At 47.8% G+C, this 15,755-nt stretch overlaps 1 protein-coding gene across 2 annotated transcripts in view; it reads right to left on the bottom strand.

The window, feature by feature from the left end:
- Positions 1–15,755, bottom strand: part of Limk2 (LIM domain kinase 2) — a 69,243-nt gene extending 53,488 nt beyond the window's left edge. For both annotated transcript variants that reach the window (XM_036200259.1, XM_036200260.1), the window contains exon 1: positions 15,581–15,755. In XM_036200259.1, the coding sequence (XP_036056152.1) occupies positions 15,581–15,596 (16 nt within the window). In that variant the 5' untranslated portion in view covers positions 15,597–15,755. The remainder of the gene's footprint in view (positions 1–15,580) is intronic.

Raw genomic sequence — 15,755 nt, 5'->3', positions numbered from 1 at the left:
TGAGCTGAGGATCGAACCCAGGGCCTTTCGCTTGCTAGGCAAACGCTCTACCACTGAGCTAAATCCCCAACCCCCCGTTTCTCTTTCTAACTAATCTAAACCAGCTTTTTAGGCAGGTGTCATAGTACATGTCTAATTTCAGTACAAGCAGGAAGACTGAATCTCTGAGACCAGCCTGGGCTACACAGCAAGATCATATCTCAACAGAGATAATACTAAACTAGGGCTGACAAGAGGCTCAGTGGGTAAAGGCACTTGCCACCAAGTTGATGACCGGGTTGGATCCCTGTGACCCACGTGGTAGAAGGAGAGAACTACTCCCTTTTGTCCTCTGGCCTCACACTCCAATCAGGGCACACGCAGCCTCTCCACACACAAATACATGTCAAAAATGAAAAAACAAACCAAAGCCCAAATCCCCAAACCTAAGACCAAGGCTACTAAGAAGGAAAAAGCGCCTCCCCCCTCCCCCACTTCCCATGACTGTCCCCAGCTAGTGCCCAGAGCCCCTCTGTTCTGGCTTACACATGCTATTGTCTTGTACTGACTCACACTTCCCATCACCTGGTCCAGGACCTCATTCATTTAACCAGCACCATTGACGCTCTCCCCCAAAGCGCAGGATGGAGGCGGACGGACACACCGCCCCTGCTACTTAGAAAGCAAGGCCGCTGGAAGGGAAGCGCCCTCCCGTGTTTTGATTTTTTGCTTCAAAGGTAGAGCTCTTCAGAGGTAGAGCTATCTCAGTTTGGTGAGAGAAGAACAGACAGCCAGTGAATGTTTCTTGTCTCCAGTGCGCCAAGAACTATTTATCACTGCTTTCACAGATCCAGTAGGGTTTCATTCTCAAATAATCTTGTTCTCTTTTAATAGAAGGCTGGGAGACCTGATGCTGAGGGCTGTGTGTGTGCGTGCGTGCGTGCGTGTGTGTGAGTGTGTGTGTGTGTGTGTGTGAGGCAAACAGAATATTTAAACAGCTCTGGCCTCTACTCTATTCCATCATGTTAATATTGTTCCTTCGAATAAGGGGCAGAAAAGTCTCCGTGGAGGAATTAGAGCCTTGAGCCCAGCCTTGAACACTGGGGAAGAGATTTTCCAAAGGTGGAGAAAGGACATTGCAGGGCTGTGGGGGTTAAGATCGGCATAGGCTGCTCTGTGACCCTCCAAAACAGAGGAACCCCAAACAAAACACAGTGGTCTTGGTGTGGCTCAAATGCCAACTTCTTGAAATAAAAAAGGCAGCTGAAAGCAAGCCTAATTCAGCCCTAGAAACAGGGGCAAGGTTGTTACAAGCCTGCCTTGTACACTCTCTATGCAGCTTTGTTCTGACTGGGTAACTCCAGACAGCCACAGGCACAGGCCGTGAATGGACAAAGAAGGCTCCAGGGATGTCAAGATTGCTCAGCACTATGCGGGTAGCCAGCGTATGGGTTGTCTCCTTTGTACCCCAGAGCAGAGTTAAAGGAGCTGTCAGGATCTGAAACGCCTCCTTCCCAGAACTTCCTCAGCAGCGGGCATCTAAGTGCCTGTCAATCATTTTCTTTTCTTGTGGTCCTGGGGTTTATTCCAAGGCCTTCTTAGTGCACACTAAGCAAACACTCCACTGCTGATATATTACTAGCCCTTCTCTCTTTGGTTTTTCGAGACAGTGTTTCTCTGTGGAGCCCTGACTGTCTTGAAGCTCGCTCTGTAGACCAGGCTGGCCTCAAACTCAGAGATCCACCTGCCTCTGCCTTACAAATGCTGGGGTTAAAGGCGTGCGCCACCTCCCCACCCTGGTTTAGTCTTTCTTTCTTTCTTTCTTTCTTTTTTTTTTTTTTTTTTTTTCCGAGACAGGGTTTCTCTGTGTAGCTTTGCACCTTTCCTGGAACTTGCTCTGTAGACCAGGCTGGCCTCGAACTCACAAAGATCCACCTGCCTCTGCCTCCTGAGTGCTGGGATTAAAGGTGTGCACCACCACCGCCCGGCTTAGCCCTTCTTTTTAGACAGAATCTTACTACAGTGTCCTAACTGGTCTCCAACTCACTCTGTAACACAAGAGGCTTGCCCATCTACCTGCTTCATCTTACTATTAGCCAGGATTACAGGCCAGTACCATATCAGATGAGTTTATCAACCAAGCTTCTGAATCTGAAGATTGGTTTTTTTCCTTCTTTTAAATTTTCTTTTCTTCTCTTTCTTTCTTTTTTTCTTTTTTGAGACAGGATCTCTGGCTGGCTTGGAACTTGATATGTAGACCAGGCTGGCCTAGAACTCACCGAGATCCCCTCCATCTGCTTCCTGACTACTGGGATTAAAGGAGTATACTAAAATAGTTCTATTATTTATTATTATGTGTATGTGTACAATGTATATGCATTTGGATGTGCATGCACGTGTGTGTGTCAGAATAGTGGTACTCAGTATATATACAATGTCTTTCTTCAAAACGACAAAGTAGGGGTTGGAGACTTAGCTCAGTAAAGCTAGCAAGCACAAGGCCCTGGGTTCGGTCCTCAGCTCTGGGGTAAACAAAACAAAACAAAACAAAAAACCCTACAAACGTACAAAGTAAAAGTTTTTTTTGTTTTTTTTTTTAATTTATTTACTTTTATTTAACAAGCATTGGTGTTTTGCCTGTATGATGTATCTCTGTGTGAGGGTGCTGGATCCTCCGAAACTGGAGTTACAGACAGTTGTGAGCTGCCATGTGGGTGCTGGGAATTGAACCTGGGACTTCTGGATGAGTAGCCAGTGCTCTTAACCTCTGAGCCATCTTTCCAGCTCACAAAGTAAAAAGTTTTTATTTTACTCATTTAAACTAGGCCCAGGCCAGGTTAGACATTGAGCAAGATGATGAAGTGAGAGAGAGAGAGAGAGAGAGATATCTGTGGTGTTTTGAGGAGCAAACCCAGGGTCTCATGAATGCTAGGGAAGTGCTCTATGACTAAGCCACACTCCTACCAGTGAAAGGCACTTAAAACATACACACAATATTTATTGTGTATGTGATGTACGTGTACCTGTGAGTGTGTGAATGGCAGGGGGATGACATTCATGTATCACAGTATGTAGATGGAGGGCAGAGGACAACTTTGGGAGTACTTCTGTCCTTCCACTAGGGGTTCCAGAGGTGGAAACGAGAGGGTCTGTGATGAGCCACAGCCAAATCAATCTTCTCAGTGGTGAAGCACATTCTTGAAACAGTTAAGAATGCTTCCCAGTGCCCACAACAGGCAGCTCACCGCCACCTGTAACTCCAGTTCCGGGGGATCTGACACCCTCCTCTGGCCTCCTTGCTCCCCTCCCTCATCTGCTTTTGATTGATCTTAGTGTGCAAGCACATACACAAATAAATCAATTAAAAAAAAAATCTTAGGGGCCAGGCGGTGGTGACGCATGCCTTTAATCTCAGTACTCAGGAAGCAGAGGCAGGAGGATCTTTATCAGTTTGAGACCAGCCTTGTCTACAGAGTGAGTTCCAGGACAGCCAGGGCTATAGAGAAATTCTGTCTCAAAAATCAAATGAACAAACAAACAAACAAACCAAAGAAACCCTCCTCGGGTTAGCTCAGGAGGTGTCCATCTCATCCGCCAACAAATGTCGTCACTTTTAAGCCATGTCTTGTTTTTCAAACAAGGACTTTTAGTTTGTTTTGAAGCAAGGACTCATGGACTCATATAGCTTAGGCTAGCCTCTAATACATTATGTAACTGAGGGTAACCTTGAACTCCTGATCCTCCTACCTCGAACAGCCCATGCTCCCTTTCTTGTTTTTACTCTTGACCCAAGAGGAATAGGGTCTAACCTGACTACCCACTTACTGAACATTTCAACAACACCTTGGCTCTGAATGAAGCAATGTTTCCAAAACTCAGAGCACCAAGGCTTCCCATTTCCTCTACCTTCCTCAGGAACTGGCCCTATTTTCTCCAGTCTTGAGAAATCTCAAACACACACAGGCAACACGTAGGTTAGCCTGCTCCGTGTTAAAGTGCGACCCCGAAAACCCTCTTTCCACAGACACAGGCTCCACCCTAGTGTCTCGGGTCCTTCCCGTCTTTCCTTTTGTGCAGTCCACTGTACAATAGCTGCTGGCTTCCCCATACTCCAGGCCATCTCAGCTCCAGGTCAGACCTTTTGTGTCCAGTGTCAACAGGACAAAAGCTCTGCTGTCTGACAGGGCACTCTTCTAGATCCCTACCCTACTTCTCTGAGGAGACGGTCTTTAGTTATTGCTGCTCCCACCCCCTGGCACTGGCTCCTTTCCACTGTCATTTAAATAAGCGAGTCTTTCCTAACACAAACACAACCATTCCTGCTTCTCCCTCCACAGTTACATCTATGAAAAAAGATGTCCACACCTCCCAGCACTCACTTCCTCATTTCCGGATTACTTCACAATCCATGCAATCCGCCATCCACCCATGATTTCTCTGAAACCGTCTCACCAAGATGACCACTTATTGCTAAATTCAATGGATACCCTTCAGGCCATTATCTGAGCACATATTTATTCCATGCCAGCTACGCCTCCAGCCCGTGTGGAGAGCGCAGCCTCAAACAGCATGATTGTGTTTATAACTGGGGCAGTGGCACGGAGGCGTACTGAATTCAGAATTGGGAAAACAGAAGCACAGCAAAAGAGGGTTCCCTGAAGAAGTAATTTCCAAACTGAGTTCTGAGGAAAACATCAATTCATTGGGGTTAGGAGTGGGGGGAAGGGATAACGTTAGAGATGGGAGGTAGGTACCACAAAAACTTGCATAGGATTAAAATTGGCTACTGTTGACTTGAAAGGACTAGGGAGCCAACCAAATTTGACCTACACAGTCCTTCTATAAACATTTATGTGAAGAGTGAATGCCAAGTACCACAAAGCCCTAGGTTCGATCCTCACATAAAGCCAGACCAGGTGACAGATACCTGGAGTGTTGTAGCCTGTGACATCGACTGAAGCCAAGAGGGTCAGAAGTTCAAGGTCATTCTTAACCACACTGAGAACCCAGCTTGGAATGCTGAAAGCAAGTCTCAAAATGGGGGAGGCTTTCACAAGGTGACCCCAAAGAACGTATAAGCCTCATTGCTCTTTGCAAAGGGGAGCCTAGTTATGTATGACACGTTCTGAATTCTTGCTCCATGTTCACACCCTTGCACTCACTGTTCACACCGTTCCCGTCTTTTCATTAATGTCTTTCTTGATGCCTCCAAAGGCATGGCTAGCTTCATTTGTCTCCACTCACTGATACAACCTGTTCTTTAATTATAGTTCACGGTGTACAATTCTGCCTCTCTTAGCCCTGTACTCCCAGTTCTAAGGGGCAAATGTTATATCTTGGTCCTTTTTCCTCCAGGGTCTAGTACAGGTCTGGCACAGAACAGACAATATTTCGGCAGCAAATCTACTTGGAAGGTTGGATCTAACTGCCACCTACAGAATTATCAAAGTGGGGCTGGGCGGTGGTGGCACACACCTTTAATCCCAGCACTTGGGAGGCAGAAGCAGGTGAATCTCTGTGAGTTTGAGGCCAGCCTCGTCTACAAAGTGAGTTCCTGGTCTACAAAGTTACACAGAGAAACCCTGTCTCGAACCCCTCCCCACCCCCCACCCCCCCAAATACCAAAGTGGAACCAAAGGTCAGCCTGGTGACGACAGAAGCAGTATTCTGGCTCACAGGACTGTCACCTATGGAAAAGTCTCCTGTGAATGAACTTGACCTCTGTTGGTTTCTTGGTTACACTGCTGGGGATGGGATGGCTCTGCAGGTAAAAACACCCGCTGTGCAGGCCTGACAACCTGAGTTAGAGTTTAATCCTGTGACACGCTTGAAAAACCCAGGACTCCCGTGGTGAGATGGGAAGCAGAGACAAGAAGCTCTCAAGTGCTGCACAACCACAGCTCACCCTGCCTCAAACAACACTTGGAGATCCACACACCGCACTGCGGCACTCATAAGCCGGCATCACATACACATGTACATGCGTGAAGTAAATACATATACATATGCATATGTACACTGTTTTTCCATTAGACAGTTCTAGACAGACAGATACACTCAGACATACATGCCTCCCTCCCTCCCCTCCTTCCAGTGTTCTCACTGCACAGAACCCTCCTGGCCACTTTAGCCCCTTAGAATCCTGCAAATCATCCATCCTGATTCTCTTGCAACCTTTAGTTCAGGAAATATAAGAAAACTGTAATAGTGTGAAGTCTTGGGGAGACTTGTAAAGCCCAACACCCACATGATGGTCCACAACCACCTCTAACTCCAGTTCCAGAGGATCTGACCCTCTCTTCTGGCCTCCACAGGTATCAGGCACACATGTGGTACACAGATATACATGGAGAAAAAAACATGCACATACAATACATTGAAACAAAAACCGAGAGAGAGAGAGAACACACAGGACAGGGGCTCACTATGTAGCCCAGGGTACCCTAGAACTCCCTATGGAGGCCTGGTAGGCCTTGAAAGAAATCCACCTGCCTCCTACTGAGAGTATCACCAAACTCAGCCAGTCCGCTGCTTTTATGAAGCAGATTAGGTGCTGGGAGGCGGTGGCATGGCAGGCTGATCTCTATCTCTGTGAGTTCCAGGGCTACACAGAGAAACCAACAAAACAAAACAAAACAACAAAAAAGTGTTTAGGTGCACACCTTTAATCCCAGCACCCAGGAAGCAGAGGCAGGCGGATCTCTGAGTCTGAGGCCAGCCTGGGCTACACTGTAAGTTCTAGGACAGCCAGGGCTACAAAGAGAAACCCTGTCTCTAAAAAAACGAACAAACAAAATAAAAAAGGAGAGATTAACGATGAGAATAGCAGTAAATGGCTTATTATAAGGTTCCCACCTTTGGGACTTTTCCAATCTTGAGATATATATATATATATATATATAATATACACACATATATATATTCTTGCTTGTTAATGGGTTTCTCTTTCCGAACTGAACTGGTAATGTGACTCCAGGGGAGCAGGCACTAGGACAGCAGAACAGCTGGGCTGGGAGAACTTTATTTCCTTATTTAGACACGAGGTCTCGAGGCATTGCCTAGGCTGGCCTAGAACTCCTGAGCCCCCGTGTCAGTTTCTCAAGCAGCTGAGAATACAGGCATGCCCCAGGCCAGGTTTAGAGGAAAGAACCGTTAAAATAATCTAATCTAATAATTTAGTTTTTCTAAAAGACTCATGGACTTGGGGAGAAAGTTGTTGCTCAGCCGTCACAAAGTTCCCAAAAGCTGGTCCCCACAGGGACCTGAACCCTTAGCCCAAGATCACCAGGCCAACTGCATTTATTACCCTACAGAGCTTCAGACAGTCTGAGACTTCAGTGGGAGGGCTTGGTGGGGTGCCCCAGCCCGGAGCCACCGCTTAGCCTGGGCTCAAAACTAACCAGAGCCTCTCAGATGAGACCCCAGGGTTAGGGTGGCGAGAAACCCGCAAGCACTGGGAGAGACCCTGATGCCTGAACGCACTCGGACAAAGCCCAGCCTTTCGTCTGAAGACAAAACAAAACCCTTTGAATCATCTCATATTCCACCTGACAATGGGAACCAGGGACAAAAGGCAGCCAGTTCAGGGCAGCTTGAAACAAGTACGGTAACTGCTGGACCCCTCTGGGAATGGGCAGATCGGGTGTATAAATCCCACCTGATCTGGGGCAAAGCAGGAAACTGAAGGGCAGAGCAGGACAGCAGCTACTGGGAACAGCCAAAGGACAGAGACCTCATTTAATGAAGTAACTACCCACAAGCCTGGGAGCAACGATTGCTATCTCCCCAAATTCTCCCGGCATCCCAAACCTTTTCTTCTTCATCAGGTGTCACCAAAGGGAGGGTCTCACTACACAAGATTAGATGGGATTTAGGGGAACTCCTGGATTTCTCTGGGCCTTAGCTTCTTTTCTGTACAAGAAAGGCTCCAATGGCTCATTCCAGCGCAGAGAGCCTGATACCAAACCTGGCCTCACCGCCAGGTTAGAATACTGGCATGGACAGGAGCCCCGGGGAGTGCCTTTCCCGCTGACCTTTCTCTTTTTAGTCTATTTGGGAAGGTGAAGAATAAGAGCTGAAGCCGGGTGGTGGTGGGCGGTGGTGGCGCAGGCTTTTAATCCCAGCACTGGGGAGGCAGAGCTAGGCGGACCTTTGTGAGTTCGAGGCCAGTCTGATCTACAGAGCGAGATGCAGGACAGGCACCAAAACTACAGAGAAACCCTGTCTCAGAGGGAGGAGAAAATAAAAAGAATAGGAACTGAAACTCAGAGCTGGGCTCGAGGCCCAGGACTGATGGGTCAGTGGTTGAAAGCACTTGCGGTTCTTCTAGAGGACTTGGGTTTGGTTCTCAGCACTCACCTCAGGTGGCTCACTTGCCTGTTAACTCCAGCTCCAAGGGATCTAACATCCTCTGGTCTCCACAGGCACCCACATGCATATGACACAGACACACACATATACACATGAAATTTTTTAAATATTTATTTATTTTATGTGTATGAGTGCGTTGCCTGCATGCTTAGCTGTGTCCCATGTGTGTCTGATGCCCATAAAGGTCAGAAGAAGGTATTGGAGGGGTTGGGGATTTAGCTTAGTGGTAGAGCGCTTGCCTAGTAAGCGCAAGGCCCTGGGTTCAGTCTTCAGCTCTGGAAGAAAAAAAAAAAGGTATTGGATCCTCTGGCACGGGAGCTGCTGAGGATTGTAAACCATTACATAGGTGTTGGGACTTGAACCTGGGTCCTCTGAAAGAACAAGTGCTCTTAACCACTAACCCATCTCTCCAGCCCCATACACGTAACACTTAGACTAAAAGAAAAAAGAGCCAGCAAGACTGCTCAGCCAGAAAAGATGCTCGCTTCCTGGCCACCTGAGTTTGATCTCTGCAATCTACATGGTAGAAGGGAGGGCAAAACTGACTGTCACAAGTTGTCCTCTGACTTCCACACACTCCACACATGTCATGGCACACGAGCCATCAAGTACGCCCCCCCCCCCCCATCGAAAACATTAATGTAATTTAAACAAGGCTGGGGAGACGGCTCAGCAGTTAAGGGTACCTGTGGATCATCCAGAGGACTCAGGTTTGATTCCTTGCGTCCCCGTGGTGGCTCACAACTTCCTAGAACTATAGTTCCAAGGGACCTGATGCCCTCTTCTGGCTGCTACAAGTGGTGCACACCCATACACATAAAACAAAAGAAAAACATTTAAACTCAATAAAAACCTGTATTTAAAGCCTGACTCTATTACTGCCTCTGTGTCCTTGAATAAATTATTCACCCTCTCTGAGCCTCTCTCCTAATTTTTATTTATTTGTTTGTTTTTGTTTTGAGGCAAGGTCTCATGTAATCTAGGCTATGTGGCTAGGGTTGGTCTTGAACAACTGATCCTCCTATCTCTACCTCCCAGGTGCTGGGATTACAGATGGGTACCACCATATTAACTTCTCTCCTCGTTTAAAAAAGTATTTTTATTTATATGTTATGAGTGTTTGCCTAAATATATGTAAGTGCACCATATGTGTGTCTAGTGAGTGCAAAAACCAAAAGAGGGTACGGGATCCCCTGGAACTTGGTTGTGAGCTGCCATGTGGGTACTGGGAACAGAACCTGGGTTTCTGCAAGAGCAGCAAGTGCTCTTAGCTATTGAACCAGGCCCCTTCACTCTTTTATGCTTTTCCTTTTTTTTTTTTTTTTTTTTTTGGAGACAGGGTTTCTCTGTGTAGTCCTGGCTGTCCTGGAACTCACTTTGTAGACCCGGCTAGCCTGAACTCACAGAGATCCACCTGCCTCTTCCTCCCGAGTGCCCGGCATCCCTTTGCTTGTTTTTAAGGAGGCCAAATAAAGTTATCACCTTTCAGGATTAACCCGAAGATTAAAAGGAATAACGGCTGTGTAAACACCTCCCGGGCGCCTGGCCCCAGGCTGGACCTGTCTGTGAGTGTCTTCCCTTCCTTCCTGCAAGCATGTCCAGAGGTCAGCCAGGGAAAAGGTTGAGCTGAGCAGACTAGCTCCCAAAATCCAAAGAGGATGTTTTCAAAACAAGTCCTGCAAACTTGGTCTATGTGCCCACGTGCAAGGCACAGAGCAGGTCACCAACAAGTAAGGGCTTGGCAAGTGCTTGCTGGGTCAAGGACAAGGACACGTAGAATCTAAGTCGGAGATAAGTCAGGTTCTGGGGACAAGGTGAACTATTTGAAGTAATAGTCTGCACTGTCGACAGACAAGTGGGACAGAAGGCTGCTGTGGCTGGCGACAGGCTCCTACGTCATTCCCTGTGAGTAGGCATTTTCTTATCTGGGGAGACCTGCAACAGATCTCTTATCGAGAACACCAGTCACTCAATTCGCAATTTCTCATTCAGCAGTTCCCTACCCACCATCAATGACAGAAATTACTTTGAGTCCTCACCACTGTGCCTAAGTGTCCTAAGTGCTATTCAAGTATGAATTAGCCAATTAGAGGTTAGGCCCAGCATTGCCAGACTCCAAAACTTTTTCTTTTCTTTTCCTTTCCTTCTTTTTTTTTTTTTTTTTTTTTGAGACAAGGTTTCTCTGTGTAACAGCCCTGGTTGTTGTCCTGGAACTCACTTTGTAGACCAGAGTGGCCTCAAACTCATAGAGTGCCACCTGCCTCTGGAGTGCTGGGATTAAGGGTGTACGCACCATCGCTTTAGATTTTCTTTTCGGATCCATCAGATTAGAGGAAAGACCTCATCAAACAGAATCCCAGGGTGAGTCAAGGAATGCTTTAAAGGAAGTAGGTGATGTTTTAGCTGTTAGCAGATGTAAATTGATAAAGGACCTGATTCCCACTGCTACATAAGTGTAAGCAAAAAGACTCGTGACTGCTACAGTCCCCACTGAAATACCAAAGTGATATGATGCATAGAGACAGTCCCTATCCTTCCCTAGAATATCTCAAAAAAACCCAGTCCTCTCCCAGGTCTCACTGACCAGAGCCAGTCCCAGCATGGGGATCACCAGAAAACGTAGAAAACCCACCATGAATGTGGAGGTCCCAATACAGCATCCTAAACATGATGGGCTTTTAGTGAACTTAGATAGCTTTGTTTGTTTGTTTGGTTTTGGTTTTGCGAGACAGGGCTTCTCTGTAGCTTTGGAGGCTGTCCTGGACTAGCTCTGTAGACCAGGCTGGCCTCAAACTCACAGAAATCCACCTGCCTCTGCCTCCCGAGTGCTGGGATTAAAGGCATGCGCCACTACCGCCCGGCTTGTTTGTTTTTTGAGACAGGGTTTCTCCATGTAGCTTTGGCGCCTTTCCTGGATCTCACTCTGTAGCTCAGGCTGGCCTTGAACTCATAGAGATCCGCCTGGCTCTGCCTTAGTGCTGGGATTACAGGCATGTGCCACCACAGCCTGGCTGAATTTAGATATCTTGAAGTTGTCTTAGGTCCTACCCCTGGTGCCTTCACCCACATCTAGGGCCACCCAAGTCCTACCTATGTCACGAGGCCCCTTCTACTGGTCATCGTTACCACTAACATCTGATGTCAGGGGCCACTGGACTCACTTGTAGATTGGTAGTCTGTGCCCCATCATGACTTCTGAGATTCGAACCCTGGAGTGTCTGCTGCGGACTGGAAAACTCCCCAGTTTACCAAGCCCAGCCTTCTCCACTCCACGGAGGAAGGGGCGTGTCCTGTCCTGTTTGTCACTCAGGGCTAAACAAGTGAAGACTTTTGATATTCTGTTGTCACACATAGGCTTTGCCACAACTCAGCTTGATTTTCATCCTCTTTTTTTTCTTAACTACCCTGACCAGGCATCAAGTTTCTCAAAAGCACAATCCATGGATTATTCATGCCCACATGTGCACAAACACATGTGCATGTTCCTGTGTTAGGGCGCATGGGTATCTGCATGAGTGCATATGGGATCAACCTTGGGTATCCTTACCCTGGAACCTTTCACTTTGGTTTTTGTCTTGTCTTGTTTACATCCATCCATCCATCCATCCATCCATTCATCTATCCATCCATCCATCCATCCATCCATCCATCCATCCATCCATCCATTCATTCATTATCTGGGGGAAGGATGCGAGCACCACCAAGTGTGGAAGTCAGAGGACAACTTCAGAAATTAGCTTGGGTTCTGATGACCAAACTCTTCAGGCTGGACAGCCATCTCAGCAGTCCCAGACACCTTGTTTTGTTTTGTTTGTTTGTTTTTTGGGGTTTTTTGAGACAAAGTCTCTCACGTGGACCTAGGGCTAACCAATTCAGCTAGGGATCCACCTGCTCCACCTCCCTAGCACCAGGCTTTCAAGTGTGAGCCATCACATCTGGCTTTTTATACGGGGCTGGGGACCAAACCCAGGTTCTGATGCTTGACGCTATCCCCTCAGCCCCCCCCCCCTACAGATATTTCCTAAGGGTCTGTATGTTCCTGCAACATGTCTCCAACATCCTGGCCTCCTATATTAGTCCTGGCTCTGACCCTGGACAAGCCTGTTTTCCTTCTTGAGCCTCAGTTTCTTCAAATGTAAAACAATGAGACTGCACATAATCTCATATATCTTTCCTGGCTCTGGCATCTGTTAAAATTTTTAAGAGGTAAAACTTGGCCCAGCCCAGTTCCCAGAGACATCACAGGCACTCGGTAAATATTTGATTTCCTTGTTGTTGATTCTCCTGTTACACAGGAATGCGAGGTGTCCGAGAATGTAGTCTGAACAGAACAAGTCAGCTGCAAGCCCCACTTCCTTCTCTGACTCGCCAGGCCACCTTATTCTGTTGTTTGTGATACAGGAAAGATGAAATACTAAACTGAGGCTGGAAAATATGAAGTCTGAGGCAGAGCCCTACTCATTCGGTCATAAGCGTGTGAAAATGTTACTTCAGGCCCTAAGTCTCCTTAACCAAAAAAAGCCACGTATAGAGCTGAGTAGCCTAGTAGTAGAGGAATTGTCTAGCATGTGCAAGACCTCAGGTTCTATCCCTTCACCTATCAAAACAAACAAAAATGCCTGCACTTCAGCTAGGTACAGTGCACAGGCCTGTACAGGAGACTGAGGAAGAGCTTGAGTCCACCATCAGCCTAAGCAATGTAATGGTGGGCTGCTGTCCTTAACAGAAAAAAAAAACGAGAGCACTGGTTGCTCTTGCAGAGGACCAGAGTTCAAAATCCAGCACATGGTGCTTACACCCATTAGTAAAACTCCGGTTCAAGAGGTATGCATGTGGTCCGTGTGTATACCTGCAGGCATGCATATGTTTTTAATCTAAAAACTTTAGTTAAAATTAAAGTAAGTTTAAAAGGTGCTGAGGATATAGCTCAGTGATAGAGTACTCACATCTAGCTTGCACAAGGCCCTGGATTGATCCTTAGCAGCACACACACAAATCAAAAATGACTAAACTCTTGCACAAATTTCTGAGAATCAAAGATCAAAGCTGAGACTCTACAGTGGTTAGGAAAAGTCACCAAAGCCAGGCAGTGGTGGCGCTCGCCTTTAATCCCAGCGCTGGGGAGGGAGAGGGAGGTGAATCTCTGAGTTCGAGGCCAGCCTGGTCTACAGATTGTATTCTAGGATAGCCAGGGCTACACAGAGAAATCCTGCCTCAAAAAATAAAATAAAGAAAAAGAAAAAGTCACTGCAAATCAGTTGAGTTGAAGAACTCCAAAAGGACGTGTTACAATTTTTTTTTATTAATTAATTTATTTTATATACATTGGTGTTTTGCCTGCAAGTATGTCTGGATGCGGGAATCAGATCCCCTGGAAGAGGAGTTACAGACAACTGTGAGTTGCCATGTGGTTGCTGGGAATTGAACCCGGGTCCTCTGGAAGAGCAGCCATTGTTCCTAACCACTGAGCCATCTCTCCAGCCCCACAATTTAAATTTTAAAAGCAGGTTTTATTGATGTGTATGCTGTCTGTGTGAACATATACCATGAGAGTGCAAGTACAGGACAGAAGGTGTTGGGTCCTTTGGGGCTGGAGTAGCAGAACTGAGAACCAGTGGGGTGTCAGGAACCAAACTCTGGTCCTCTGCAAGAGCAGCACATATTTTCTCCAGCCTCATTTAAAAAAAAAAAAAAAAAAAAATCTCTGGTGTAGCCCAGGCTGGCCTCAAATTCCCTATGTAGCAGAGAATGGCCTCTAACTTTTGATCCTTCTGAGCACTGGGACTGCAGGCATGCACCCTGTGCAGGTCTAGGCAGTGCTGGGGATGAAACCCTGTGCTTTAGGCATGCTGGGCAAACCAACTGAACTATACCCCCAATCCCCAACTCAAATTTGTTTGTTTGTTTGTTTGTTTGAGACAGGATTTCTCTGTGTAGCCCTGGCTGTCCTGGAACTCCATCTATAGACCAGGCTAGCCTGAAACTCAGAGATCCCCCTGCCTCTGCCTCCCGAGTGCAGGGATGAAAGGCGAACGCCACCAATGCCCGGCCTCAATTTTTAAAAATTAACTATTTATTTAGAGACAGAGTCTTACTCTGTAGTCCATGTTGACCCAGTTAGTACTCCACAGGCAGACCAAGCAATTCTCCTGACTCTACCTTCCTAGTGCTTGGATTACAGGTGTGCACCACCACAACCAGCCAGGAAAAATAAAAATAATTAAAAGGACGAGACAGGGGCATTTCCGCTCGATGCTTTCTTTCTCCAGAGCATATTATCACCAATGAGAACAAAAATCCCATGCTCCCGTAGTGAGGAAGTGACCCACTGGTGGCCCAGTCCTTGAATTCAGGATGGAGGAAGTGACTGTCCACGGGCCGAAAGCCAGGAAGTGGAGGCAGCTATCCAGTCCCTCCCCCACCCCTAAAATTCTTCCCTGGCCTTTCTAGAAAGCTTTTGGAAGTCGACTGTGGTAGACCTAGAAACTGAGCCGCTCACACAAGTGGCTGGGTAACAGGCGGCTGAAGGTTCCTGGCGCCTCGGGGCAGGAAGTTGCAAGGTGATGAGTGAAGGGGCTTCAGGCCCAGCTAAGCCAATTCCCGAAAATTACTTTCACACAACCCTTCCCCTCGAGGTGCCCGGCTGTTATCCTGCTGGTTTCCAAGACCAAGCGAGGACTCAACAAGTCCCCTGGGAAGACTTGAAACTGTTCTCCACATGAGGTGGAGAGCTTTGAGCCCCAGGAAGAATGGTCCGGTCTCTTACCTACAGTCCACACCATAAACTCCGCACTCACACTCTATTTTCAGGACCTCCCCCAAATCCCAGGCTCCAAAGATACCTTCGAGAACTTTGGGTCTACCGAAAACCCAGAACTCCGGATAACTCGGAACCTCAAGTCCTGAACCCTGCAAGACCCTGTACTTCCCATATTCCAGACTCTCCGACCACAGAGAATCTCTGGTCCCTCGGCTTCCGTAACCTGGCGACCTGCCGGGACTGCAGATCCGGACACCCACCTCGTGGGAAGCCGCCCCACGCGCAGGCCACTAGGAGCCCTCAGTCTGCGGGACACCCCAGCCCTACTTCCAGAGTCCCAGGACCCCTAAGTCCCGGGGGAGCCGCGGTGCTCGGCCCTCCCACCCTGCCGGGTCAGGACCCCGGACCCAAGAGGACCCAGCCAGCCAGAAACCTGCGAGCGGTGGGCAGGACGGCGCGGCCCTTTCTTACCCGCCAGCGCCGCCATGGTTCCGGGCGCGGACACCAGGGGAAGGACCACCCGGTAGCAGCAGCTCAGGTCCGCGCCCGCTTGCGGTTTAGAGAGGAGGTTGTCTCTGTCTCTGCAGCAAGAAGGATGCACCGCCTACGGCGCCCCGGGAGGACCAAACCGCACCTGGCACCGGGA

The sequence above is a fragment of the Onychomys torridus genome, chromosome 10 (assembly GCF_903995425.1).
Source record: "Onychomys torridus chromosome 10, mOncTor1.1, whole genome shotgun sequence".
Taxonomy (NCBI): Eukaryota; Metazoa; Chordata; class Mammalia; order Rodentia; family Cricetidae; genus Onychomys; species Onychomys torridus.
Note: the sequence above shows the minus strand (reverse complement) of the source record. Positions and strands in the feature narration are given on the sequence as shown.